A 27,593-nucleotide genomic window follows, 5' to 3' on the forward strand; every position below is an offset into this window, starting at 1 on the left:
AACCAGAAAATTAAAATATGGCTGCTGTGTGCATGTCCACCCTTCATAAAAAATATATTTTTTCCTTTTAGCTGTACGTGATTTATTTTGAAGAGAAAAGCCGGAAGTATTTTTCTTGTTAGCCGGCGAGCTTGACAACCTTCCTGAGTTGAAGACCCGCAGCGTTTCCTTAAATCCAGGCTTTGCCTACCAACTATTTTGACTCTGGTTTTAGGTCTCTTCATGTAGCATAAATGCCGAAACTTTTGCAAAAAGCTCGGGGTTTCGTTGCCGCCTGCGTCTGCGTTCGTTGGTGAGTCATAAAAACGTTTTTGTTTTACAAAATTGACGCCCCTCTTTTACGATTATTATGGCAGCTGTGAATTACCGTTACATTCGCCCCCAGACTAACAGTTCTGCTATGGTTGCTTTAAACTGCTGATACTGACCACATAACGCTTATGTCGTTAGAACAGCAGACTGACTGAACAGCAGTGTGACTTAGTGCAGTTATAGTTTAGGCTACATCACATTCTCTGGCTACATCCACACATATATCCGTGTTGAGTTTTGTTTCCTGCTTTTAATACTTCCTCTGCTGGTGTAAAATAAGCAGAAGGGAAACTCCGTTTAATCCTGTGCCTTATTTCAGTCAACTAAGATCATAGTTTATTTAAAAACTAAAATTGTGTAAAGGAAATGGCACATTTTCCTTTAAAATGAGTTTTATTGGTTTGCCCTAGTTGTTTTAGAAAAGAAATTAAAACAAAATAAATAAAATAAGAAAGCAGTGCTTTGGGACAGTCTCAGTCAATAATCCCCCCTTTAGCTGTAGCTAGTTATTAATAGTTATTCATTCATGCTTGCCAATAGTCAAACATTAATTTCACTGCCAAACATAGCACAGTCCATCTCTATCTGCGTCTCACTGGGACTGGGTTGAAGACTGCTGACTGCAGTTTGAAGCTCAAACGATTAGTCGGTTAGTCAACAAGGCGATTTGTACATCAAATGAAATGGGCAACTATTTTAGAATTGATTCATTGTTTAAACAGAAATGTCCATCTCTCTCTGGATTCTAGCCTCTCATGATGTGAGGAGTGGCTGCTTTTACTTTGTTTTACGTGATATCAAACTGAACATCTTTGGGCTTTGGACTGTTGGTCGGACTGGAAAATTATGACAGACATTTTTTTTCTTCTTTATTTTTCTGACATTTCATAAACAAAACCATTAAAAGATTTGCTGATTAATCGACGAAGAAAATAGTCCTTACTGAGCAGTTTTTTTAAAGATTATTTTTTGGGCATTTTCAGCCTTTATTTTGATAGGACAGCAGAAGACATGAAAGGGGAGAGAGAGGGGGGGAATGACACGCAGCAAAGGGCCGCAGGTCAGAGTCGAACCCGGGCCTGCTGCGTCGAGGAGTACACCTCTCTACATATGGGCGCCCGCTCTACCAGCTGAGCTATCCGGGCGTCCAGAGCAGCGTGTTTTTAATCTTTACATCCAATTACAGAAACAAGACTTTCAAAAAGCAACTGAAATGAAAAGAGTTGATAAGTCATAGATCAGTGTTCCCTGATGGATAGGTGGCTGGTATTACAAATATCTATCTCTCTATCAATATATATTCATTTATCTGGTGGGGGAATTATTGGCATTACTGTCACTCTGATCTGTTCTTTGATCAACCTGCCTGTAAAGGAAGGTGAGAGGTATACTGGATCATAAGAGATTTCTATCTGTCCCCCAACCAGCTAGGCGATGGACGGGCAGCAGATCCCGGTGAGCAACCAAGAACCCAAAGCCCTACGAGAAGACACGCGGAGGAGGAGGAGAAAGAAGGCCATCATGTCGTCGTCCTGCACCTCAATGGATCAGATCAGTGTTGAGTTTGTCCTGCCCACCGCGGCGCGGGGCGGAAAATGCCCTGACACCCTGCTGCTGGAGGTGGCTGGAAACTGGACTGTGGAACAGGTCTCCTTAGTTACTGATTTACTGTCAACACTAGGGTTTATTCATGATGAGGGCTGGGTATCGTTCAAAATATTTCCATAATTTTTATTTATTCACAGCTCCTACTACGTGAGCCCCGTCTCTCTGTGTAACGTAGAGTTTGTCCTGCCTGCCTCTACGACGTGTAACACTAGACAGCCAATCACAAACATTCTTAGATCTTGGTACAAGCATGCTGATTGGCTCACTGACGCTGATGAGATTTACTCCTTAGGTATTGAAATTTGGTATTGAATGACGAGGCATTTTTCAATACTCGATACTTTAGAGGCAATTTGGTCGGTGCCTAAAAAGTATCAAATTCAGTACCTAGCCCTCATCATGATGGAAGTTAAAATGGTACTCTCAGTGGCTTTAAACATGCATTATATTTCAGGGTTCAATGTTAAGTTTTTTTTCACTTGCCTGAAAACAAATTCTACTTGCACAAAGTACATTTAAATAGTTTTTTTTTTGTAAGTGGTTATCAAATATTGAAGACAGCCGCCAGTCACGCGTCACTAGCGCCATCTCAATTCTTGACTCGAGAATTGATTGGCCAACAGCACATTCAAATCAAATCATTCAACAGCCATTCTCCGACGTGGGCAAGAGGAGGGGGGCAAGAGAACAATAATGTCATTTATGATATTAGGGCTGCAGGATATGAGGAAACTATGCGGTAACACTTTACTTGAAGGTATCTACATAAGAGTGACATGACACTGTCATGAACACATGACACTGTCATGACACAGACATGACACATGAACTCTAACCCTAACCCTAACTCTAACCCTAACCCTAACTCTAACTTGTCATGACAAAAACCAAAAAACTAAAAGAAGTGTTATGTCATAAACGTTTATGACTTGTTTATAATGTTTATGACACGTTCATGACAGTGTCATGTCACTCTTATGTAGATACCTTTAGGTAAAGTGTAACCAAATATGCAATATGCGATAATGTTGTTGAATATCATGATAACGATATTACTCGTGATGCATAAACAGATGTTAAAATGTACTCAGTTCTGCATTTCTGCTGCTTTCTGCTACAATACTAACTAATTGCTCGAGGAGTTTAAAACAAACCAAATAAAATAACTTCCATCATTCTTTTGTTGAACAAACTGAATTGAATATAAAAGGTACCGCTAAAAAAAGAATGACAGTTACATTTTAATGTGCAGTTTTCTACTGATATTTTCTTTCAACGTTACAAAAAAATCAGTTTTGTGCCTATGTCGCAGCCTTTCGCGATGTGTTTATTACGCCGGTTTTGTCATGACAAGTTAGGGTTAGGGTTCATGTGTCATGTCTGTGTCATGACACATGAACCCTAACTCTGACAGTGTCATGTCACTCTTATGTAGATACCTTCAAGTAAAGTGTTACCGTATATTTTCCTCATATCCTGCAGCTCTAAAAAAAACCCGATATATTGTGCAGCCCTATATGATATGATGAATAATGGAAAAAAATGATTGAAACCCAACGGGCAAGTGGGTTGTTGTATTCACTTGCCCGACGTTTACGGTTGGGTACAGAAACCCGGTTCCATTATGGTTCCTACGCAACCGGTAGGAATCGGACCGGATTAGAACGCCAATTCTGGTTCCTCATTTCGGTTCCACTTAATGTGGAGGCTCTTTTATTACTTAATGTGTCGGCTGAAATCGACACATTAAGTAATAAAAGAGCCTTTCTTTGATGTCATTTTTCAGTTTTTCAAGAATCAGTTTAGGAATCGGAACCATTTTAAAAGTACCGGTTCGGAATCGTAAAAATCCAAACGATACCCAACACTACCGACGAGGCGTTTTACTTGCCCCCGGCCATCGGGCAGCCCTTATCGTTGAAGCCTGTTGTTTCTTGTCTCGCAGGTGAAAGCTCAGGTGTGGCTGAAGGCGGTGACTTTAAACCTCTGTCCTGACTTCTACCAGCGCTTTTCCCCCGACCACTGCATCCTGCTCTACCAGAAGAAAGGCAACGTGTGCGAGATCTACGACAAGCACCAGGTGTTCCAGACGCTGGACTGCATCCGTTACTGGAGAGGTACAGCACCAACCGGTGACGCCACAATGTAGTCGCAAACGGAGTCATTCTGTTGGGATGATGAATAGGGTTGGGCATCGAGAACCCGATTCCTACTTGGAATCGTTTCAAAAATTACGATTCCAGTGGAATCATTTAAAAAAAATATTTGTTATACTTTTATTGCAATTCCTTCACTTAATTAACAATCCATTATCGTACAAAGCAGTACCATTATCATTCCCCTTTTCTTTTTTATATATATATGTGTGTGTGTGTATGTACATAGCTATGTATGTACATATCTATGTAGTCCACCCAGTGCTGATAATATTATAATAAAATAACAAAAGCAACCCTCATGGCGAAAAAAAAAAATAGAAATTAATAAAATAATAAAAGAAATTCAAAAACAATTCAAAAACATAAACATACATACATACACATACATCTGCACCCCTTTACCCTTCTAATCATACATTTATACATATACACATACAATATATGCATACATTCCCAAACTTTTACCTAAGAAACATAGGAGTTGATTTGTGTATATAAAAAACAAAACAAAAACAAAAATGGTTTCTTTATTTGGTTTCAAATCCGATCATCGCTTCCCAATTCAACATGCGCAAGTTTTGGTTTCCGTAGCGGCCAGGCGCTCGTCGTGTTGCAGCCAAGGAGAACAGTCAGCGGCGCTCTAGTGTGGCTTTATTTTCCGTTGAAAAAGCCCTGTAAAACCGCAAACCACCATTGAATCAAAATAAAACTTTCCACTTATTTGTGAAAATAGGCATGTGACCCGTTTCAACTCCACCCCTCAAAGAATCAGAATCGAGACTCGATAAGAACCGGAATCCAAAGGAAGAATCGGAATTGGAATCAGAATTGTTAAAATCCAAACGATGCCCAACCCTAATGATGAATGAATGAATCGATAGTTTATTTCCAACACCATACAAAAGAATAAACAAAAAGAACTTAAAACACAAGACACAAAAGTAGTTCACTATAAAAAAAAAGAAGAAAATCCAAAAATAAGCACAATAATAATAATAATAATAAATACTCTTGTCCCAAAAGAGAGTAGGAAGAAGCAAAAGGCTTTTCGTGTCCTACCCTTTTTGAAATGTCCGTACCTTTTACATCTTTAATTACAAAATAATCCTTATCAATGTGTTTTCAGTCTATTGTTTTTCAATAAACAACCATACAACCCTGCAACAGAAAACATTGTCAAAATCCCAAAAAAAACATTTGGCGATCAATCAGTCGTTGAAGTTACTATTCCCTCATTTCCTTAATGAAATCATTTCTTCACGTACCTTCCTTCTCTTTACTTAACCTTTCCAGTATTGCTCTTTTATATTTCATTTTACTCAATTTAACGTTGTCCTCCAAACTATCAAACTATTCCAGAGAGTCACCCATTCACCCAGTCACCTCATTCCAGCCCCCCCTCTATCCAGGAACAATTTTGGTAAATTGTTGATGATGATGAAGCATGAATGATGTGAAAACATGCGTGTTGTATTTTTAAAAAGCCCTGAAGAAAGACGTGGGGCGGATCCAGCTGGCTCCCCGTCCGCAGCCCTCGGACGAGTCCCAGCAGTACCAGCGCTACCTCAACTACCTGATCGGCTACGACGTGACTGATGTCAGCAACGTGCACGACGACGAGCTGGAGTTCACCCGCAGGAAGCTGCTGACGCCGCGACGCATCCAGCTGGCTGACCGCGACGCAAAACTCTACTCCATGGACCCCTGGGTCACCCGCAAGCCGCTGCCTGAGCACCTGCTCAGCAAGGTGTGTGTGTGTGTGTGTGTGTGTGTGTGTGTGTGTGTGTGTGTGTGTGTGTGTGTGTGTGTGTGTGTGTGTCGGTTGATGGCTGAGTTCAGTTTTTCCAAAACACATTCTTGGCCGTTACGGTCTATATAGAATGAATTTCCAATATTGTCTGTAAGCAAAGCAAAGCGTGCCCATGTAAACTTCTATTTAAGTCAAAGTGTTTCCAGTGAAATGAACTGATTTTCTTGAAATGGTCTTGCTGTCCCGAGACCTGCAGCTTTACAAGCTCACCGACAATAAACAAAGATGTTTCCATGAAATTGTCTGCAGAAAACCCCCTCACATCCCACACGGATCCCACACCTAATTTCTCATCTCAGTTTTCCTGTTATTTATTAATGTTTTTTTAAATCTGAACGCTGCTGCCGCAGATTTAGCGAGTTAAGTTTCTGCAACATTTCACCAAAGTATGCAGGACTCACGAGGAAGTTGTAAACAATCTGGTGGGAACGTTTATTCCCTTCATCCTTCCTTGAATGTACTGTATATGTTTCTTTTATTGTATTTTCATTCACTCTTTTGTCTGTTTAATGTGTTGCTCCTTCAGATCAGTAACGGTCACATTCTGGTGGTGATCCACATCGGCACGGCCAGCCAGACCATCAAGGTCTCCATCGACAACACGCCAGCACAGGTACCCAACGTAGACACCAGTCATTTCGCTTCTGTTACTCTACCGTTTTTTTTTAACATCATTTTTATTAGTTAGTTTTTCCACTTTATTCACATATGATACAAATCTCAGATTTTTCCGTTTCTCCGATTGATATAGTTATCGCGATATTCAATAACGTTATCGCATAGTTTCCTCACATCGTGCAGCCCTAGTAAATACATACAGCTAGTGTAGATAATCAGTGGGATCCATAGGTTTATGTTATTTTTTCCCCAATGTTGAACAGGACGCTGTACCATTTTCTGACTTGACTTTCTATCTTGTTTAGGTATTGGTGAGCTTTCTCGCCAAGACAGCAAATAAGAGAAGTTTGCTGGGCATTCCTGACAACATGTGCGAGGCCGACTTTGTGCTACGTGTGTGCGGAAGGTATGTCGGAGGCTAAAACGCACCATAGCTACTTAGACACGGAGTCAACGTAATAAAGTTTGCTTTGAAGTATAAGAGTAATTCACTGGATTGTGTTATAGAGGGTAGTTTGAAGCAGACAATCAATAATATGTCAGGTTTTACAACTTGAAAGTAAGCTTCTCGGTGTCTGTCAACACAGGGAGGAGTACCTGTACGGGGATAAACCGCTGCAGGACTTCAACTGGATCCGTCAGTGTCTGAAGAACGGGGAGGAAATCCACCTGGTTCTGGAGGCGCCACCTGATACAGACCTGGATCTGGTTCAGAAGGAGGACTGGGCACAAGTGGACGACTGCACCGGAGTCGCAGGTAAGCCTACTGTGTTTGTTACTTCATGATGTATCAATTCCAATTTCTTGAGATATGGTACATGTAAACACAGTCTACGTTTGATACTAATAATTATCCTCGTAACTTTTTGTCAGGTACCCATGAGCAGTTGACCATCGATGAGAAGGACCATGAACGAGTGTTCACCATCTCCATGTGGGACTGTAACAGGAAGTTCAGAGTGAAGGTGCTGGGTATTGACATCCCATCTCTCCCCAAAATCCCAGAGTTTATTGTCTTCATAGAAGCCAGCATCTTCCACGGCCAACAGCTTTTAGCCCAGGTAATCGAAAACTTTTCGAAAACAACAACAAAAATCTGATGATGGCGGCCGTGATCTATATTGATTTTAGGACAGCAGAATCGTGACATATATATATTTTTGTTACGTCTGCCTTTTCTTGTTCCGTTTCTCCTTTCCACTTATTTAAAACTGTAAACTGTGCCTTTAAACGAGCCGTCAGGACTTCCGGCTGTTGTGATGTCACATCTATACTATATATATAGGTAGAAAGTGATTGATGCCTTGCTCAAGAGCACCTTGGCAGTGCCCAGGAGGTGAACTGACTACCAGTCCACACTCCGTACGTTGGTCCGTACGGGGACCTGAACCTGCGATAACTTTAAACAAGATTCAGCCAATCAGAACTGAGAACCACACCTATCTCAGTTGAACAGTTGAATGTTGGCTTTGTAACCAACAATTTGAGGAAGAACTCGTTTTCCAAAACACAGACAGTGAGTTTTGGACAGCTGAGCTAGCAGAGTTTAACCCTGGCTTTGCTCTCTCAGGAGAGGACGTCCTCTAAAACCTTCAATGAAGAAGTGCTATGGAACTGCTGGTTGGAGTTTAACATTAAGATCAAGGACCTGCCCAAAGGAGCACGACTCAACCTCCAGGTGAACATTTCATTCAGATGCAGTGGAGATGAATGACATATCTTTGTACTCTGTTACTAACCGTTAGTGCTCTACTGTTTCTTTCCCACCCAGGTGGTCTGCGGGAAGCAGTCCCAGACGCCAAACTCCAAGGGATCCTCTGCCTACCAGGATAATACAGCGGGAACAGGCAGCCATGATGGTGAGGTCTACAACATTTGGTTGCCTGTAGGGCTGCAACTTACAATTCATTTTCATTGTTGATTAATCTGTTGATTATTTTTTCGATTAAATAATTAGTTGTTTGCTCTATAAAATGTCAGAAAATGGTGAAAAGTGTCGATCAGTGTTTCCCAAAGCCCAACATGACGTCCTCAAGTGTCTTGTTTTGCCCACATCTCAAACATATTCAGTTTACTGTCACAGAGGAGAGAAGAAACTAGAACAATATTCACATTTAAGAAGATGGGATCAGAGAATTTGAAAATCCAAACGATTAATCAAATAGTTGGCGATTAATTGATTGACAACTAATTGATTAATTGTTTCATCTTTGCAGCTCTAGTGTCCTCCTTTAATTGGAAATCCAGATTCAGAGCAACACTAGTGTTCTTTGTTTGGGATCTTCTGTGTGCTTTTCAAGAATGTTCTCTAAAACCTTCCAGCATACAGAACCTGTTAGCAGCAGTTTCCTCACTGGATCAATCAGTGATAAAAAAAACTTAGCTTTGTTAGCTTTTGTACTCTACTTCTGCCATTTTTCTTCCTTAAAAGATTACTCAAACCAATTAATCGCTTATTAAAATAGTTGGCGATTCATTTAATAGTTGACAACTAATCAATTAATCGATTAATCTTTGCAGCTCTAGTTACTACACTGTAGCCGCTGTTTTCCTCGCCACTCTCGCACTAAATGCTTGCTCTTGGGGGTATTATTGGAATTGTTGGGTCTTTGTAAGTTATAGAGTGTGGTCTAGACCTACTCTATTTGTAAAGTGTGTTGAGATAACTCTTGTTATGATTTGATAATATAAATAAAATTGAAATGAATTGAATTGTATCATGCGAGCGAGGCTCTGTATCCGTCTGTTTCTTTTCCGCTTGTCAGGAAAGATCAAGAGCCGTCTTCTGTACTACGTCAACCTGCTGCTGATCGACCACCGCTCCCTGCTGCGCCAGGGCGAGTTCATCCTCCACATGTGGAAAATGCCCGAGAAGAGCGAGGAGAGCAGCAGCAGCATCAACGCAGACAAGCTCACCTCGGCCACCAACCCCGACAAGGCCTCAGCCATGGCCGTCGCCATCCTGCTGGACAAGTACTGCTACCCCGTGGTGCTGCCCAAGAGTCGGGACGTGGGACGGGACGCCGCCGCCGGCTGCGAGGAGGCCGAGGGAGGGGAGCGCGGTCAGAGAGAGATGCCCAACCACCTGAAGAAACAGTTTGCGGCGATCGTGGCCACAGACCCCCTGCATCCGCTCAGCCCTGAAGACAAAGAGCTGCTGTGGCACTTCAGGCATGAGTGTATGCGCGACCCCAGGTAGTATTTTTTTATTCATTTCTAGTCTATATCCACAACGTTCCACTCCCGGGATTGCTCCGGCGTCGCCGGAAATTCCGCTGGATGTCCCTCATTTTGGGCAGATGTCCGTCACCTTCCGCTTTCTTTGTGTTGGCGTTTCTAAACTCCAGTTGATTTGTGAGGACTATGGTTAACTGCTCCTCAGATCTCTGCAGGGTAAATCCAGACAGCTAGCTAGACTATCTGTCCAATCTTGAGTTTTCTGTTGCACAACTAAAACTACTTTTGAACGTTCACGTTCCACCAAAACAAAATCCTTCCCGAGGCTATTTTGCAGAGGCACCGTGGCTCCGTCCGACGCCGCCAAGACGATTGCGATTGGTTTAAAGAAATGCCAATAAACCAGAGCACGTTTTTCTCCCATCCCGGAATGCTGTGTGGGCTAGTCAGACCCTCCTCTGGAGCGCTGTGGAGGAAGGTCTGGCAGTGTGAGACTAATTTGTTTCCAAAGAAAATGGACTACTAAATCAGAAATCAGGAAAGATTGTATTGCCAAGTAACACTTACAAGGATTTTGCTTTGGTGGTTTAATTAATATGACATTTTAGTGGCGATTTTAGATTGAACAAAAACAAACAAAACAAACTCAAAACCAAACCAGCCACTGAGGCACAGAAGGAGTGAACCTTACGCAGAGATAGAAACGTTTATTGTCCAGGCAAAGGTGGCTTTGTGAGGTTTATTTTCCCAGTTTTCGGCAAACAAACATTTTAACAAAGGAACAATGGTGTCTCTAGCATCAGCCCTCCCCGGTGTCTCCTTGCTGCATACATGTAGACGTCACCTGGTGGCTCAGGCTGCGTGGTACTTTCAAAACAAAAGCACTAGCAGATACTTAACCAAAATAAAGATACCAATGATATAATCAAACTTCTGCAGCTGTATAATTCAAACAACATAAATTAGTAAATATTTAACTATTACATATAACAAAACAATGACTATCTCCAACAGAAATAAACAATAAATACATTCACAAATATATACAAAATGGCTGAATGGCATATAGTATGTGCAAATGGTGGGTGTATAGTCCATAATGCGGGTTATATAAATGTTATAAACAGGGTTCCGTGGATAACCTTCCACGTATTATTTTCTGTAGCTGTTGACGTAACGTAGCTCTAATACACGCCGTGTGGCGTAACCAATGTATGGTTTACTAACACGTCTCCCCCGCCAGCTAGCTGACACAATGTTTGAATCTGATATGTCTGAGTGTACATTTCATATTTCATGGCTCTCTAATGACTCGTGCAATTTGAGCCATGTCTAATGGCCCATGTCATCAGAGAGCCATGAAATAATACATAGTATGTATATGTATACATTGTTTCTCAGACATGTATCCAGAAATGGTTTTAACATCGAACAATGAACATTTAGAGATTGAAAAAGGTTTTCATATAATAATTTAAATTGGAGTAAATCATACTATACAGTTATGTTTGTGTTATACGTTGTGAATGTTCATGGAAATTGTGTTATTGGTCCTTTTTAAAAAGTCATGGAAAAGTTTAGAAATTTTGTCCATGAAAATGTGTGGGAAGCCTGTATATAATGATTGTGTTTTTGCTCTAATTGTCTCTTTATGACTTCCTGTCTTCAGGGCCTACCCAAAGCTCCTGGGTTCAGTCAGGTGGGGGAAACAGGAAGATGTTTTGGCAACACACCGTCTGTTGGAGCGCAGCAGCGCGTGGGACAGCAGGTAAAAAAGGGCGTTTGCAGTGCCACTATACGTGTCTGTCCTTTGTAGCGTCAATGTCCCATCACGTGTCCTCATGTTGTCCCTGTCCAGTGGTCTGGATGTGGGTCTGGCCATGCAGCTGCTGGACTGCCACTACTCGGATGCTCAGGTTCGCTCAATGGCCGTCAGGAAGCTGGAGACTCTGGAAGATGACGATGTGCTCCGATACCTTCTGCAGCTCGTACAGGTGTGTGTTCTTTGCTATTTTTGATTTCTTTTTTTATGCTGACGAAATGCTTCTTCCAGTAACTCTCCTGTTCCGGGGCGCCCTGACAGCTCCCCTGGTAGAGCGTGCGCTAGGGCTGCACGATATGAGGAAAATATCTAATTGCGATTATTTTGACTGATATTGCGATTGCGATATGATTCACGTTATTGGAGGGAATGATCATTTTTGTATCATTATTCTCATTTTCATTGAAGAATATTACAATTTTAAAAATCAAAATGATTATATTGTGATTTTTGCGAGGATCTGTGCCAAACAAAGATGTTTTCTTTAGTCTGTAGGATAGGATTTGTAGGCCGGGACGTCCCTGCAGCACCTCTATACTGAATTCAGAATGGTTTAACAAATATTGTGCCCCTCCCCCCTACGATATAGTCCACATTTCGATTTCGATAAAAATTGCGATTAATTGTGCAGCCCTAGCGTGCACCCACTGTACCAAGGCTCAGTCCTTACCGCAGCGGCCCAGGGTTCGAATCCGACCTGCAGCCCTTTGCTAGACTGGGTAAACCCAGCCCGATCTGCCGGCGATTTGATTTCGCCCTGCAGCTCAGGCTGGAAACCTGTACTTTTATCTATCCTGCTTCCGTTACAATTTTGCAGGGACCAATCACAAACTGGCTTATCCACCTGGCGCGCTATTGGCGGGTTTAACACGATGACGATAGAGAAGCGACCAAGCAGCTTCTTGTTTACATTCCACATGGCGGGCACCGAAGCGCAGCAACCCGTTGATGCCGCGGTCGCTGCTACGCCACCCGGATCGTCGGTCTGATTGGTTGAAGGACTATCCAACTGCGTACAGAGTCATTTGAACTATGCCTGTTGATCACGCCTCGTGTGCAGTACAAAATACAGAGCAGACTCCCCAGACTAATGGCTATCACCAGACCAATGGTTATCACCAGACCGTCTGGTGACCGTCTCTCTCTCCTTTCCTGTCTACAACTGTCCTATCAATTAAAGGCCAAAATGACCAAAAACGTCTTAAAAAAGAAATGAATAATTTACTCTCCTCTTCAGCCTGATTCACAGTTTCACTATTTGACAAGCTCGTGGAAAGAGGCAGCTCAGCGGACACACGCTGCATGTTTGTCCTCTGTTGTTTCCATAGTTGACTCTGTGGGCAACTTTGCATGAGCCACATGAATTATGAGCTGCAGCCAACAAAGGGCCCTTTTGGTCTGATATGAAAATGACTGGCACCTCTAAAGTACAGTATACTGTTGTTTCTGTATCATATGGGCTTTAGTGATATGTGGGCATTGTCTTTCCAGAATATATTTGTACACATAGAAAAATATGCTGCTGCTGTGTTTGAAATACTGAGTCAGAACAGGTAGCATATGTGTCAATCTATTAGTTCTATTTTCAGATAATGTGTATTCTTGTATTTGTCAACTAAGCACTGCAAAACCGAACAGAGAAAAACGTTGAGGACATTATAGACTCAATCACTCATTGAGGTTCGATTTAATTAGATATTCATTTTAAGCTAATATTGAAGTAATTTAATCTGAAAAGTGGGTGAATTAATTGATCACAAAAAAAGACATTGTGTTCCTGTAGGTGCCAAAATTGCAGTAAAATGTTTTTAGTTCTCAGATTACGTGATCAAAACATCAAGGAACCAGTTTAACAGCACTGCTATTGTCTTCTTTACTCCTCTGTCTGCTATCTGTCTGAGCTGTTTAATCACACTCTGCTCCCTTCAATTTGAAAACATTTGAATAGCAGTCCTGTGTGTGCACAGTGAGCTCTGTGTTTGCAGTGCACTTCCTTCAGCTGTCTGTTAAAGGTACCCTGTGAAGTTTTTATGGGCAACTTGAACCATTTTTCATGCACTTCCTACCTCATAAAACCTTTACAAAGCCTGTTTATACAAGTAGATTGTTAGTTGATTAGATTGGTAGTTGACCAGGCAATCTAAATTGGTCAACTAGTCATTCAGAACGTGCTCAAATCAGCATGACAGCACACCAAGAGCTGTTTTAACACACAGTGCGTCACTAAAAATATTACTCTGCCATTTCCATGTCAACGTTACAGAGTTGAATCTGTTTTTTTATTAATGAAAATAAATTACCAACCACAGTGGAACACACAGACTCTCTCCAACATATTCATATCAAGTGATTCATCAGATTAAACAACTCATTTTTTATTTTATTTTTTTACTGTTTTTAACATCATCTTAAGGTCCTCTTCTTCTGTGATGTTGGCACATGGCTCTGCAGCACCACTACCTGGTCCAAAACTCCACATGGTGCCGTTTAAATCCGTATTTACAAAATGTCAACTTAATGAAAACCAGCTTATTTTCAGATTTCCTCCATGGGGTTTTGGAGTGTATTCAGTGGGGTTTTGAATGGGTTTCATGATGGCATTCATTGTGTGTCTGTGTGTGTGTGTGTGTGTGTGTGTGTGTGTGTGTGTGTGTGTGTGGGCGCGCCTGTCTGTGTATGTGTGTGTGTGTGTGTGTGTGTCCTGCAGGCAGTCAAGTTTGAGCCCTACCATGACAGTGCCCTGGTCAGGTTCCTGCTGAAGACAGCTCTGAGGGTAAGCAGGACCAACATCTGTCTCTGTGTCTTTCTCCCACTGTCTTACAGTGTTTGCAGTGTATCGTGATTGTGTGCGTGTGTCCTGTGGTTTCTGTCTGTCTGCCCATTCATCTGTCTCTATGTGTTTTTGTCTTTCTCCCAATGATGAAAAGAGTTTGTCAAATATTTAATTTAGAGATGTTGCGATACCGATACCAGCATCAGAAAAGCCTCCAATACTGCCTAAAATGCTGGTATCGGAAAGTACTGAAGAAAATCGACTTTCCGTTATGACTTACTGTCAAACTAGATAAAAGAGAGTTCTCTGGCATTCACTGTTTACGTTTGTTCATGTTTCACAAAGTGTTTAACCTGAGCCAGGCCACACAACAATGATAGCAATCCTATCACATCCATACAGGCATAGTACAGCTGTTAAAACATAATAAAATATATGTTGTCGGGTGCCTGGGTAGCTCACCTGGTAGAGCGGGCGCCCATATATGGAGGTTTACTCCTTGACGCAGCGGCCGCAGGTTCGACCCCGGCCTGCAGCCCTTTGCTGCATGTCATTCCCCCTCTCCCTCCCCTTTCATGTTTTCAGCTGTCCTATTAAAAAAGTAAAGGCCTAAAATGCCCAAAAAAGAATCGTATCACTGGTACGACGGTAACACTGGTATCGGATTGGTACTCAGTATCGGCCGATACGCAAGTTCAGATATTGGAATCGGTATTGAGAAGGAAAAAATGGCATCGGAACATCTCTAATTGAATTATTCTGTCTATAGACCGAATAATAGACCAGACATTTACATGGCCTGATATCATAATAATCATACAGTATTATTGTCTCTGGTTCCCGCCTGATGCTAGCTGCAGGAAGATACTTCATTATGATTGACATTTACAGGTTTTGTTCTCTCTCCACAGAGTAAGCGTATCGGCCATTTTCTCTTCTGGTTCCTGCGCAGTGAGATCGCTCAGTCCATGCATTACCAGCAGAGGTATGCTGTCCTGCTGGAGGCCTACCTCAGAGGCTGTGGTGAGGACATGCTGCAGGACTTCAGGAAACAGGTAAGACATACTGTAACTCATGCCTTGTTCTTAGACAAAATGGTGTGTGTAGATTTAAAAAAAAACAAAAAAAACACACGCATTTCAGATTTGCAGTCTGTCTGATAATCAGCTCTTTCAGTCACTGACATGATGAACTGATGCTCTGCAGGTGGAGATGACGGAGGCTCTGCAGAAAGTCACCCGTGAGGTCAAGGCCATGTCTGCTGACAAGTGTGATATTACAGCACAAGGTGCCATCCTGTAGCTCTGCAGACACTAAAGGCTCTGACACACCAACCCGACGGCCGACCGTCGGCAGTCGGACTGATCATTCGGCTCCCGTCTCCCCGAGTCGGCCCAAAAAGTGCCTCGGAACACACCGAAGTGACGCCGACTTGAGCGTGCGTTCTGCGCGTGCGCGAGACGTAATACGTCTCAATAACAGCACGCGGCGCTAATCTGTATTATCGCCCAAAAAATGAAAACCGGAAATGACGGAACATCTCTCTATCTAGACTTGGTAAGTGAGAGTGTTGATAGTAGTCAAGAAAGATCGTTGTTGTCATTACTCGCTCAACGGAAGAAAATACGATGGCTAGTAATAAGAAGATACTGGCGTTGTCAGCTCCGGTTTTCTTGTGCACTGATTCGCTAGTCAAGGGCTGGCACTCCACCAATCAGATTGGTCATTGAGTCCGACTGCCCACTGGCCGATTCAACAAGTCAAATCGGCCAAAATGAACGCCGACGGCTCCTCAGACTGACGACGGCACGGAACACACCGAACAGACTCGAGTCACTGATCTCACCAGACGGCCGATAATCGGGTTGGTGTGTCAGGATTAAAATAAAACATAGTGAAAGTAGTTAAGCTTAAGCCGTGTGTGTGGTGTGCTTGTCAGTGGTGTTTCAGTTGCGTCAGAAGCTGGAGACTCTGCAGTCGTCCGGTCTGCCGGAGAGTTTCCGAGTCCCTTACGATCCTGGACTAAGAGCTGGAGCCCTGCTGGTGAGGGACAAACACACACTCACAGGCACAGGAGAAAACCATACACACTCATACTAGGGCTGCCCTCCACTAAAGAAATATTTGGTCGATTAACACTCATATGATTTTGTCGACTAATCGAGGAGTTGATTTAATCGACAGATCTGTAAAACTGAGTTTCTCCACAAAGAATCGCGCAAAAGCACCTCTTTAAATCTTGTGTTTACCAGAGATGTGTTCATACGTTTCTTGGAAATAAGTCATTCAGCATGAAATAGCAACAAAAAAAAAGACCAATTCGACCAAAACGACCGATTAGTCGACTAATCAACTTAGAGGGGACAGCCCTAACCCATACCCAGGTGTCTGCAAGTGGTAAGCCAATATTAACCGATATATAAAACCAGTTTTATATGGTGAAATCAACACAAAAGAAAAGTGGATGTGAGCATGTGAATACCTGTATCACTGAATTGCAAGATAAAGACTGTTCATGCACGTTCAGATCGAGCAGTGTAAAGTGATGGCGTCTAAGAAGAAGCCACTGTGGCTGCAGTTTAAAAGGGCCGACCCCACCACTCTGTCCAAAGACCCCATCGGCATCATCTTCAAAGACGGCGATGACCTCAGACAGGATATGCTCATCCTGCAGGTGAGTGTGTCTCTAACGGTGCCGGCTACATTGCACGCATGACGTATGCGGAGCAGATCTTTGACAACACTACGCTTTCACTATAATCACTGAAACTGGCTACACCGGGCGTGAGGGCAGCGCGTAAGTGTTGCATATGCACCGAGGAGATCTGCTCTACAAGCTTAAAAATAGGACAGTCTTCTATTTATATTTTTTCACACGAGGTGTGTGCGGCCCTTTTACACAGACATGGATCATAAAGTGTCTTTATTTCTTTTAAATTAAACAACCAATGCCCAGGAAATGACTTAATGGCTGTCAATGAGCGTGTTTGGTTTTGAGAGTTTCTAATTTTATTTATTGTTTCCTGTTTCCCGCGTCCTTTTTTTTAAGATAATTTTTGGGGCTTTTCCGCCTTTAATTTGACAGGACAGCTAGGTGAGAAAGGGGAGAGAGAGGGGGAAGACATGCAGGAAATCGTCCTAGGTCAGATTCGAACCCTGGACCTCTGCGTCGCGGCATAAACCTCCAAGTATATGTGCGCCTGCTCTACCCACTGAGCCAACCCCGGCCACGTCACCTGCGTCCTTTGATAATAGCTAACAATGGATTGACGTTTCACAGTGCTGTGCCAGCGGCACATCCGCTCTGCGAACGGTCCACCTAAGTTACGGGTGCAACGTAGCCAAACCATAAAAAACAAACCGACAGAAGCTAGCATGTCATTGCAGAAAGACTCTTACAGAGACTCCTCGTGTCCCTTCAGATTCTGCTGATCATGGAGTCGATCTGGGAGACGGAATCACTGGATCTCTGTCTGTTACCATACGGCTGCATCTCCACTGGAAACAAAATAGGTCAGATAATCAATGGAGAACAAACAAGTATGAATATTACAGTCGTTCTGTGAGGTTTACGCCTCGCCTCTGTTTTTATCGCTGTGTCGTTGTAGGTATGATTGAGACTGTGAAGGACGCCACCACCATCGCTAACATCCAGCAGAGTGTTGTGGGAAGCACTGGAGCTTTTAAAGATGAAATCCTCTGTCAGTGGCTGCGGGACAAGTGTGTCAGCGAGGACAAGGTACACATCACGATGGCATGCAACTATATATGTGGGTGATTATATGGACTATATCAAGATTATTTGGACCAAAAACAGAAACACCCATTCTCCAATGCGTCCATCCATCCAGTTACAAAACACTTTCGTCTCCAGCAGCTGCTGCTCTGTGCATCAGACGTTAGAGGAAGTGGCAGTGCGACAGACAGGAAGGAAGCAACCCTCAGGGGGTTTCCTGTCGCCACAACACTCACACACTACTTTTTGCTGTGACACCTGCACCTGCAGTGTCTATATCTTCTTTTCTTAACATGTTCTGAGAATCTAATTTGCAACACTTCATCAAGCCCAGTCTGCTCTGATTGGCCCATTTTTCCGGGTCTTCTGCATCTGCGCTCTCGCTGCCTCTGCACCGTCATTGCAGCCGGGGAATGACTGTAACAGCACTGTAGCGGCACTTTCTACCTATATGTAGTATAGTTGTGACATCACAACCGTCGGAAACCCTAACGGTTCGTTTAAAGGCACAGTTTCTGAATATGGGCTGTGTATAATTTCTCTGTGGATTGAGCGTTTTGATACTTTCACAGTATTTATATAGCACCTACACCTGCTTTATAATAAAAAAAAGACACGGAATTATCTCCATAATTAAAAAGAAAAGGTGACTGTTTTTAGTACATCATAGCACAGTATTTTTTTTACATTACAGGTACAGTGAAAGATTTAATGGAAGAGGGCAATTTCACATTTGCACACCTGAGACTTGTCCTGTTCTGTAGCACCAAACCATATTCTATACAATTCTTAGCCACTCAGTAGCTCTCCTGAAACAACGAGGAATCCATTCAATGCCTTGCCCTAGGACACACTGATTGAATCTGACGTTTCAAAGCAAAAACCTTCTCTGAAGCCCATCAATCAAAGCTCTAGGTTGCAGCCCAGTTATTGCCTAAGGAGTTTATGATGGCATGGATAATAAGCTAAGGGTTGTTTTATTGTGTGACAAACAGTTTTTCTGTCTCTCTTTGTAGTTCCAGCAGGCTGTGGAGAGGTTCCTGTATTCCTGCGGTGGCTACTGTGTGGCTACCTACGTTCTGGGTATTGGGGATCGCCACAATGACAACATCATGATCACCGAATCTGGTAATGACTTATTTTGTCTGTACTAAAATATACATGTATATGATGTCATACAGAGGAAATATTGCAGTTACCTTCAAACACTGTTTGTTGCTACCCCCCTTAATTTACTGTTTGCGGTCAAATTTGACCAGGCAGTTTTAACTGTTCTTATTTGAACATAAATGCCAATAAAAATTACAAAAAGTATTTTTAATAGAACATTTATTGTAAAAGAACCTTATTAGAACATTGACATCTACAACGTGTGTGTGTGTGTGTGTGTGTGTGTGTGTGTGTGTGTGTGTGTGTGTGTGTATGCATGGATGTGTGTGTGAACATTGGTGGTTCACATGCACAAGTGGCAACATGACACATGAACTGTGTGGGTGTGTATGTGAGTGTACGTGTGTGTGTGTGTGTGTGTGTTTCTGTGTGTGTGTGCGTGCATGCATGCGTGTGCAAACATTGTTGGTTCACATGCACAAGTGGCAACATGACAACATGAACTGACAACATGAAGTATGTGTGTGCGAGATGGCAGAAACACACAAATGGCAAATTGCAGTCATGGTGCAGTGTCCCTTGCAAATGGAAGCTTTGCACCTGTGAATGGGTACACAAGCACAGGAAAGTTGTAGGAGTGTGTGTATGGAGATGTCTTTTGTCTCCTGGATGAAAATTATACTCTTTCCCATTCATTTCCTATGGCGGTCATTTTTAACCGTAAACAAAAGAAGTGTGACTAAGTTGAATAAATCACTCAAAATTCAAAGAAAGTAGTCACAATGAATGTTATGTGTTTCAAATGCCTTTTGGGAAGGATATCATAAGGTATTGAGGCAATCTGATGAAAAATGCCATATTTATGGTACAGGGAATGTGTAAATCGGTCATTTTTGACCGGAACAGTGTAATAAATCTCATCATTTTGTTAACCTACATCTACAATTTAATTTAAAGAAAATTGATAAACACCAGTAGACAGACCGGACCGGTTCTTTTAAACTCAATTTCAATATTAAACTAAATTCCTGGCCAGTATGTTTCAGCCATGATTTCATGATGACTTCAATTACACTGCACTGTTCTGTTTTTTTATTTTAGAGATGTGCCCATGTGGCCTGATATGTACGTAGATGTAGAAATGAAACATGGAGTTGAGGAAAAACAAATCAAAAACGAATCCCCTTTGTGTTTCTGCAGGGAATCTCTTCCACATCGACTTTGGTCACATCCTGGGGAACTACAAGAGTTTCATGGGAATCAGTAAGGAGTGGGTTCCCTTTGTGCTCACACCAGACTTCCTGTATGTCATGGGAACATCGGGAAAGAAAAGTAGCCCCCACTTCCAGAAATTCCAGGTGCAGTAATATTCATGTGAATACACTAAACGTAATGCGTGTCCAGGCCAGGGGGAGGTCTGTTAATCCACATGCACAAATCATCCGTCCGCCATTCTTTAAACATTAAATAGGACAGAAAGGGCGATCTATATGGGATATATTTGCAGAAATCAGCTTGGTAGAGTTTAAGAAATAGAATCAGCTGAGCACAGCCACCGTTGCCAAGGGGTGACCTCCGATGTGTCCAATCTCCTGCATTTATTTGTCTGAATGTACAATATGCATGAATTATACATCCTTTATCTCTGTCTCAGGATGTGTGTGTGAAGGCTTACCTCGCCCTTCGGCACCACACCAACCTGCTCATCATCCTCTTCTCCATGATGCTGATGACCGGTACGACTTCCTTCCTTATAAAACCCAAAGTCTTTGTGTTACCATTATTTTTTTTTAATGGAATTTTTGTTAAAATCATGTCCTTTTCCCACACGCCACATAGTTAGACCCAGCGTACTCCAAGTGTTTTTGGGTCAGTTTTAAATTTAGTTTGTAGATTAAGTTTAGATTTCCATTTAATATTTGCGGACTAACCCTGATTTTCCACCGGGCGCATGTGTGTCATGCGTTCCGGTTTTGTTCCGTCCTCCACCACGCGCCATACTACACCGGGAGCGTCTCAGAAGCGGAGCGTCTTGCTGCCCGACTCGCAGATTTTATTGTCTCTACTTTGTACTTTACAGAACAATCGCGTGTTTATTTTTTTAAAGATTATTTTTTGGGCATTTTTAGGGCTTTATTGACAGGACAGCTGAAGAAATGAAAGGGGAGAGAGAGGGGGAATGACATGCAGCAAAGGGCCGCAGGTCGGAGTCGAACCCGAGCCCGCTGCGTCGGGGAGTAAGCCTCTATGTATGGGCGCCCTCTCTACCAACTGAGCTATCCGGGCGCCCAATTGCGTGTTTATTAAGCTGGTATCTACAGTACCTTCCACTCCAAGCACTCCTACAGTTAAACTCCATGTCTTCTCTTTCCTGGCGTTGTCTTTGTAAAAAAGATCTGTGATGTCGTATTATGTTTTTCCACCTCCAAGATGAATCTCTCATTGTTCATTGTGTTGTAGAGGAGACGTATACGAAATATTGGGGGGGGGGTGGTGGGGGGTGTTTTGGCAAACTGACTGGATACTCTCGCTGTTTCGCTTCCTGCCCGGCTGTCCAAACGGCCCGCGGCTCGCGTGACAATAGCCCTGGCGCGCATCTTTAGTGGAGCGGAGAGCCGCTTCACGCACTCTTCTGGGACGCGCCATGGCGCAGCTGGTGGATTATCAAGCATTGACTGGAATGGAGGGGGTCGCGATTGCAGCGATATTGTAGGGTTGACAATTGGTGCTTACAAAGAAATATTTACACAATGAGATTTTTGATAAATAATCATCAATGTGTATATAATAACTAAGTGGGTAAAGGCAAATAATAGAAAAGCTACAACAGTCTGGTAAGTTCAGAAAAGTACATGACTTTACTGTAATGCAGCCATGAAAACCAGGGACAGATAACACTTGTGTTATATCACGATAATACGATATCTAGTCCCATATCACGATATCGATATAATATCAATACATTGCCTATAGCTACAACCACAATCAGATGTATTTCTGATTAGATAAATGACAAAACCATAGATAGATACTGACCGATGCTGATTCTCGTGTCTGAAAAGTGAGACACTTATTTTTTGGTCCATTGACAGGCATGCCACAGCTGACCAGCAAGGAGGACATCGAGTACATCCGTGAGGCGCTGACAGTCGGCCGCAGCGAGGACGAGGCGCAGCGCCACCTCCTGGACCAGATAGAGATCTGCAGGGAAAAGGGCTGGATGGTTCAGATCAACTGGTTTGTTCACCTGGTGCTGGGGATCAAGCAGGGTGTGGAGAAACGGTCCACTTAGGACTCTGTATAAATAAGGACAGATTAAGATTTCCTTAAAGGTCCAATATGTAATACTGACAGCTAGTGTTTAAAATAGTTACTGCATTACAAATTCAAAATACTGGAAAGAGTCGTCTCCCCCGCCCCCTCCTGCCCAGACTCGAAGTTCACGTTGGTTGCCAGGCTGAGACCGCAGCATCCAACAATGTTAGACAGTGGAGTAGCTAACGTTAGATGCTGGCTATATTGACAGTCATAAAAGCCCGTGCTCACGCGGAGCTCTGTACCCAACTGGCAGGCACACTTTTTCGGCTTAGAATTACAGTAGGAACCGCTAAAAACCCGACAACCTCGCTGTCCTCTCCACACGCCAGGATAGGAACCACTAAAAATAAAACCTTGCCGTCCTATTCCACCCGACTACACACACTTCATTGGCTTAGAATTGCGGCAACAATTGCTAAAAACACTGCAAACTCACGGTCCTCTCTTTCCGATTCACAGCCTCCCTCTCTTGGCTTAAAATAACTCACCATTGTACACGTTGTAAACAGCTATGGATTGCTTGCGTGGTAACGTTAGCAGTTAGCAGGGTTAGCATAGCGTCGTTAGCCAGGACCAGTCGGGATCACTTTACTGGCTGTGTCTCAAATTGTTTTTGCGATTAACCAACTCGGGTACTCTAGCTATATAATTCAATGTGAGTACACAAATGTTTAAATGACATAAAATGCCCGTCCCTTGTAGCTGTGATAAATTAGCCTGAAGCTAATGCTTACCTGTTCAGGAGGAAATTAGCCAACTCAGAGTCCTTTTGGGCTCTAAGCTGTCTCCATCTTTCAAATACATCTCCAATATTTACCCGGGGTTTGTTACGTCTCTGGTCACGCAACTGTGTTTTTTTAGGTCGTGTAGAATCTATCTCCGTTGATCCCGTTCGTTTGTGTGCTGCTTCCATGGCTGTACTACAGCTGTAGCGTGCTGGGTTTACGTTTCTACAGGTATATCTGGCAACCCGGCCTGGCTGTCAAACTTGGCAGTTTATAACAACACACAGGCCAAAACACAAACGTAAATTCCGTCACGGAACGTAAATTTCAAAAATAAAAGATACTGACATTAGCATTGTTGTCAAAAAAGATAGTATTTCAGCTTAACATGTTTCCTTAATATCTGATGAGGCATTGGTGTCATTTTTGGATTCATTACAGTACATATATTACATATTGGACCTTAACGCATTTCTGTTCATTTTTTTTATTTGATGTAAATAAGTCGTACAAGAAGGTTCCAACAGAAGACTGAAAAGTCATTTTTTTAAAGTCTCAGTATACCTGCAAACACAGATTTTGAATTTTAGACCACGGGTCATCTCAAATATGAAGTCATTTTTATGAAGAATAATGACAGCAGATGAATAATTTAGAAATGGGATATGAACATCTCATCAAAAGCAATCATTTCAACTATGGAAAAAGGCTGGAACTTGAGTCCGCAAGAGGTGATTTTAACCCGAGACACTGCATGTATGCAGACTTGGCACCAAGATGCATAAGTGCTAAATGAAATGTAATGCATTATATTCTATGTTGAGAAGACAGGGAACATGATATAAACCCCTACGCTCTGCTTAGACCAAGTCAAACATCCACACCAAGCTCAATAACATTTATCAGAGTTTTTTTTTCTTTTCTTCTTTTTCTCAAATCAACCGTACTATGACTGTCGTTGCATAAGTTTTTGCCTGCTTAGTTTTACCTGTCGTTTCCACACATTTTCAACTGTTTCTCAGATGAAACAGTTGCTATCTGCCCAACCACCTCAAACAGTTATTGATAATGATTTTGGTTAAATAAGAAACCTTTTGAAAAAACAAACAAACCAAAAAAACAACTTAAAAGACAAATCCGTCCGATTTTTATCTGAATCTTGATCGCTAAGTGTCACCGAGTACTGTCGATAGGAAAAAAAACGACTGGAGTTGCTGCAGCTAATGGCCAGAGCTCCCCGTTAGCTAAAATGACAGTTGTGGGGAAATGTTCGAGTGCCTTTGTGCCTCTTAACAGACACAACATGCTATTAAAATGTCTGTGCAACATGAACAGGGCCCTTACGTGACAACAAGATGCATTTTCAACTCAGACATTGTGAAGAAACCGAAGCTTGTACTGTCACCTGCCTCTTTTTCCATCGGTCGCTTCACCGAAAGCCCAGAAGAGTCGATCACGGAGGTCATGCCTTCGCGACGAAAACTTGAAGTTTATTATTTCCCCCTCAAAAATAAGTAATTGAGCACTGTAGTGGTTATGACCATATCAGTGACTATGTAACTACATGGAAACGGTCCAAATGATGCCTGTGGCTAGCTCTAGTCTCGCGCTGAAGTCCCGTGGGAATTCAGTTTTTGCAGGAAATGGTAAACAGCAGTGTGCAGATCGGAGCGTAGTGTGTGAAGAGTGAAGATCGGAGGTGTTCACAAGGGAAGAAGCTTGGAGGAAGAATAGCGCGTGTTGATCTACTGTGGAAAAGAAATGGTTCGCATTTGTGCCTTTCCGAATTGTGGCAACAGAATGAGAAAATACAAGTACCTAAACTTTCATCGTCTACCTTTCGGTGAAGCGACCGATGGAAAAAGAGGCAGGTGACAGTACAAACTTTGAATTTAAACGGTTTCTTCACAATGTCTGAGTTGAAAACGCATCTTGTTGTCACGTTAGGGCCCTGTTCATGTTGACATTTTAATTGCATTTGTGTCTGTTAAGAGGCACAAAGGCACTCTTTAGAACATGCCCCCACAACTGTCATTTTAGCTAACTGGGGACTCTGGCCATTAGCTGCAGCAACTCCAGTTTGCTAGCACCGATTTTGGGTCGTTTTTTTTCTTCCTATCGACAGTACTCGGTGACATCTAGCGATCAAGATTCAGGTAAAAATCGGATGGATTTCTCCTTTAAGTACGGAATTGGATCTCTACACCATTTCTTATTTTCATCCTTTCACAAAGGCCAACTACTTCCTGTTTCTAGTTGTCTCATTCAAAGTCCTTTCCTGCTGAGGAAACCCATTTCCTTCACATTGTTTTAATCTTAAAACATAGTGCGGGTCACAGTGTTCCTTGGATTCTCGCTGAAGTAGTGCTGCACTGTCCCTCCACTCCAAGAGGAGCGGTTAGATTAAAGATTAAAGGATCAGTCTGTGAATTAGTTTATCATGTTTATGTTTATTGTTCGGAACACTTGGTTTTATTGACTAATATGCAAAGAATTATTGAATAAGTTGCACTCTCCTGGTCAGAGACAGAAAATGATGTAATGAAGAGTTTTATTATTTAAATTATTATCAATCTTTTCATTTGCACCGATTGTTCAGGAATACTTCTTCGATGTCTTGACATGAAATGTTAATTCCAAAACTGTGTATTTAGAGTCAAATTGAATCATGCTAATTTATAACGGCCTGTTGGTGGCATTTAGCACATGCTGGTCAGTGCTGTAGTTACTTCTTATAGGAGGGTGGAACATATACGTGATTTTTTTTTTTTTTTTTTGTCTATTATATAATGATTTTGATGATAAATGATATTTGATTTTAAAATCTGTGGAAACCAGGTCACATTTTCAAGCAAAGTAAACACCCATACAAGCCAACTTTGACTGAAAATTCACACATATCTCAAGTTCCCCCCCCTAGCAGATTGTGGACATAGTGTAGAGGAAGAGGATCAGATTTTTTACATTAAGCATAAGTTACTATTAACTATACAGTGGGAGATGAAAGTTTCAATTAGCATCAGCATTTGAAAAAAATCCGTATATATTTTTTTGGGCTTGAAAAAATCTAAAGCTTCCTCTTTTTTCAGAAATAACATTTTGTAAAGCGCCTTTTGCGACTGTAAATGCTTTCAATCATTGATTCTGGAAATAAAATGCTTATGTAAAATGGCATCAGACAATTAAAGTTATCTACTCTTTGTTTTCTGTTTCATAAGTCCGACTTATTTCTTGTTTGCCCGTCGTAGTTCAAAGAATTTACATTCCCCTCGCTCATATCTTCCATCTTCACAAGCTTGTCTTCCTCCAATAAGAGGGATTGTTCTGATCCTGAGCCAGATCCGATTTGAAACTCTTTTAAAATAACAACTGTGATAATTAACTTTAACCACAAGATGGGGTAACACCACAAGCCTTTTCCCAGAGTTACAGGTTTCAACACTGACACCTTTCACGAGCATTTCATCCTCTCCTCTTTCTTCCTCAACTTTTCTCTTACAGTTCCCCTCTTCCTTCTTGTCAGATTCCCATTCATCTCTTCATCCTGCTCCTCTTCCCATCTGCCTGTTTCACAGCACTATTTGAACAGAATAGTACGAGTGGGTGTGAATGTACTGCATGAAGAATAAGTCTCTTACATGTCACTCTGTTCTGTGGCTGTAAACTGCTGTGTGTGTGTGTGTGTGTGTGTGTGTGTGTGTGTGTGTGTGTGTGTGTGTGTGTGATTAGACAGATAAGCCTCCTCATTCCCCACAGCTTTAAGGCCTCTTTCTACATTCTGTTACTCTGCTTTAAGTGCCAACTGAACATTAAAACAACATATATCTTCAGAGAATCCGATTATCATTAAAAATCTTCATTAGTAAACCAGCCATTAAGTCCATCGATAAAATTATTATTACCGATGGCTGTATGGAGGGAAAGGGAAAGAAAAAAGGTTCAACAATAAAACAAATGACACATCAAATCAGAGCTGTTCTAACGGTGCCATTTAACAGAAAACCTGACACTAATGAGCCTGTCCGCCTCCAAACAGACACAGGACTTTTACCCAGGAGACTGGGATTCGATTCCTGTTTGAAAATAAAAGTAAACGGCGAGTTTTTTTGTGACTTTACGAACAAATGGAATACTGCGTCACGTTCTGTGTCACGTTCAGCAATCACGTTCAGCGTCACGTTAAGGAACATAACAGATGATGTTAACCCAAACCACCATGACAAGATTCACCTAACAATTTGTTTAAAACTGTTACATCCTGTGGTTAAGATGATGACGGATACACTTTTGTGGGTTGTATTTCCTGCCACCGCTAGAGGCGCTTATTTATGAAACGCTCCTGTGAGTTGTATTAGAGGGGAGGAAAAAAACGACCTATATCGTCGTATGGTTGGGAGGACTTGTTGAAGTGAATAGTATGCAAGG

General features: G+C 42.1%; 1 protein-coding gene across 1 annotated transcript; it reads left to right on the forward strand.

The window, feature by feature from the left end:
- The first annotated feature begins 126 nt into the window (after positions 1–126).
- Positions 127–26,370, forward strand: pik3cg (phosphatidylinositol-4,5-bisphosphate 3-kinase, catalytic subunit gamma). The gene is made up of 24 exons (XM_078281322.1): positions 127–292; positions 1,740–1,959; positions 3,866–4,037; positions 5,564–5,826; positions 6,416–6,502; positions 6,813–6,913; positions 7,095–7,264; positions 7,381–7,568; positions 8,078–8,185; positions 8,279–8,366; positions 9,273–9,702; positions 11,354–11,452; positions 11,543–11,678; positions 14,214–14,279; positions 15,191–15,334; positions 15,486–15,567; positions 16,219–16,322; positions 16,807–16,953; positions 17,702–17,792; positions 17,888–18,018; positions 19,032–19,143; positions 20,326–20,483; positions 20,780–20,861; positions 22,218–26,370. Exons 2-24 carry the CDS (start codon positions 1,747–1,749, stop codon positions 22,415–22,417), a joined length of 3,372 nt encoding a protein of 1,123 aa, XP_078137448.1. The 5' UTR covers positions 127–292; positions 1,740–1,746; the 3' UTR covers positions 22,418–26,370.
- Positions 26,371–27,593: the final 1,223 nt, after the last annotated feature.

The sequence above is a fragment of the Sander vitreus genome, chromosome 23, assembly GCF_031162955.1.
Source record: "Sander vitreus isolate 19-12246 chromosome 23, sanVit1, whole genome shotgun sequence".
Lineage (NCBI taxonomy): Eukaryota > Metazoa > Chordata > Actinopteri > Perciformes > Percidae > Sander > Sander vitreus.

Excerpts from the sequence above, each read along its gene's own strand:
- pik3cg (XM_078281322.1), top strand. The coding sequence starts at position 1,747 with ATGGACGGGCAGCAGATCCCGGTGAGCAACCAAGAACCCAAAGCCCTA. Across the intron at positions 11,453-11,542 it reads AGCAGCGCGTGGGACAGCAG|TGGTCTGGATGTGGGTCTGG; the intron begins GTAAAAAAGGGC and ends GTCCCTGTCCAG. Across the intron at positions 18,019-19,031 it reads AGTGTGTCAGCGAGGACAAG|TTCCAGCAGGCTGTGGAGAG; the intron begins GTACACATCACG and ends CTCTCTTTGTAG.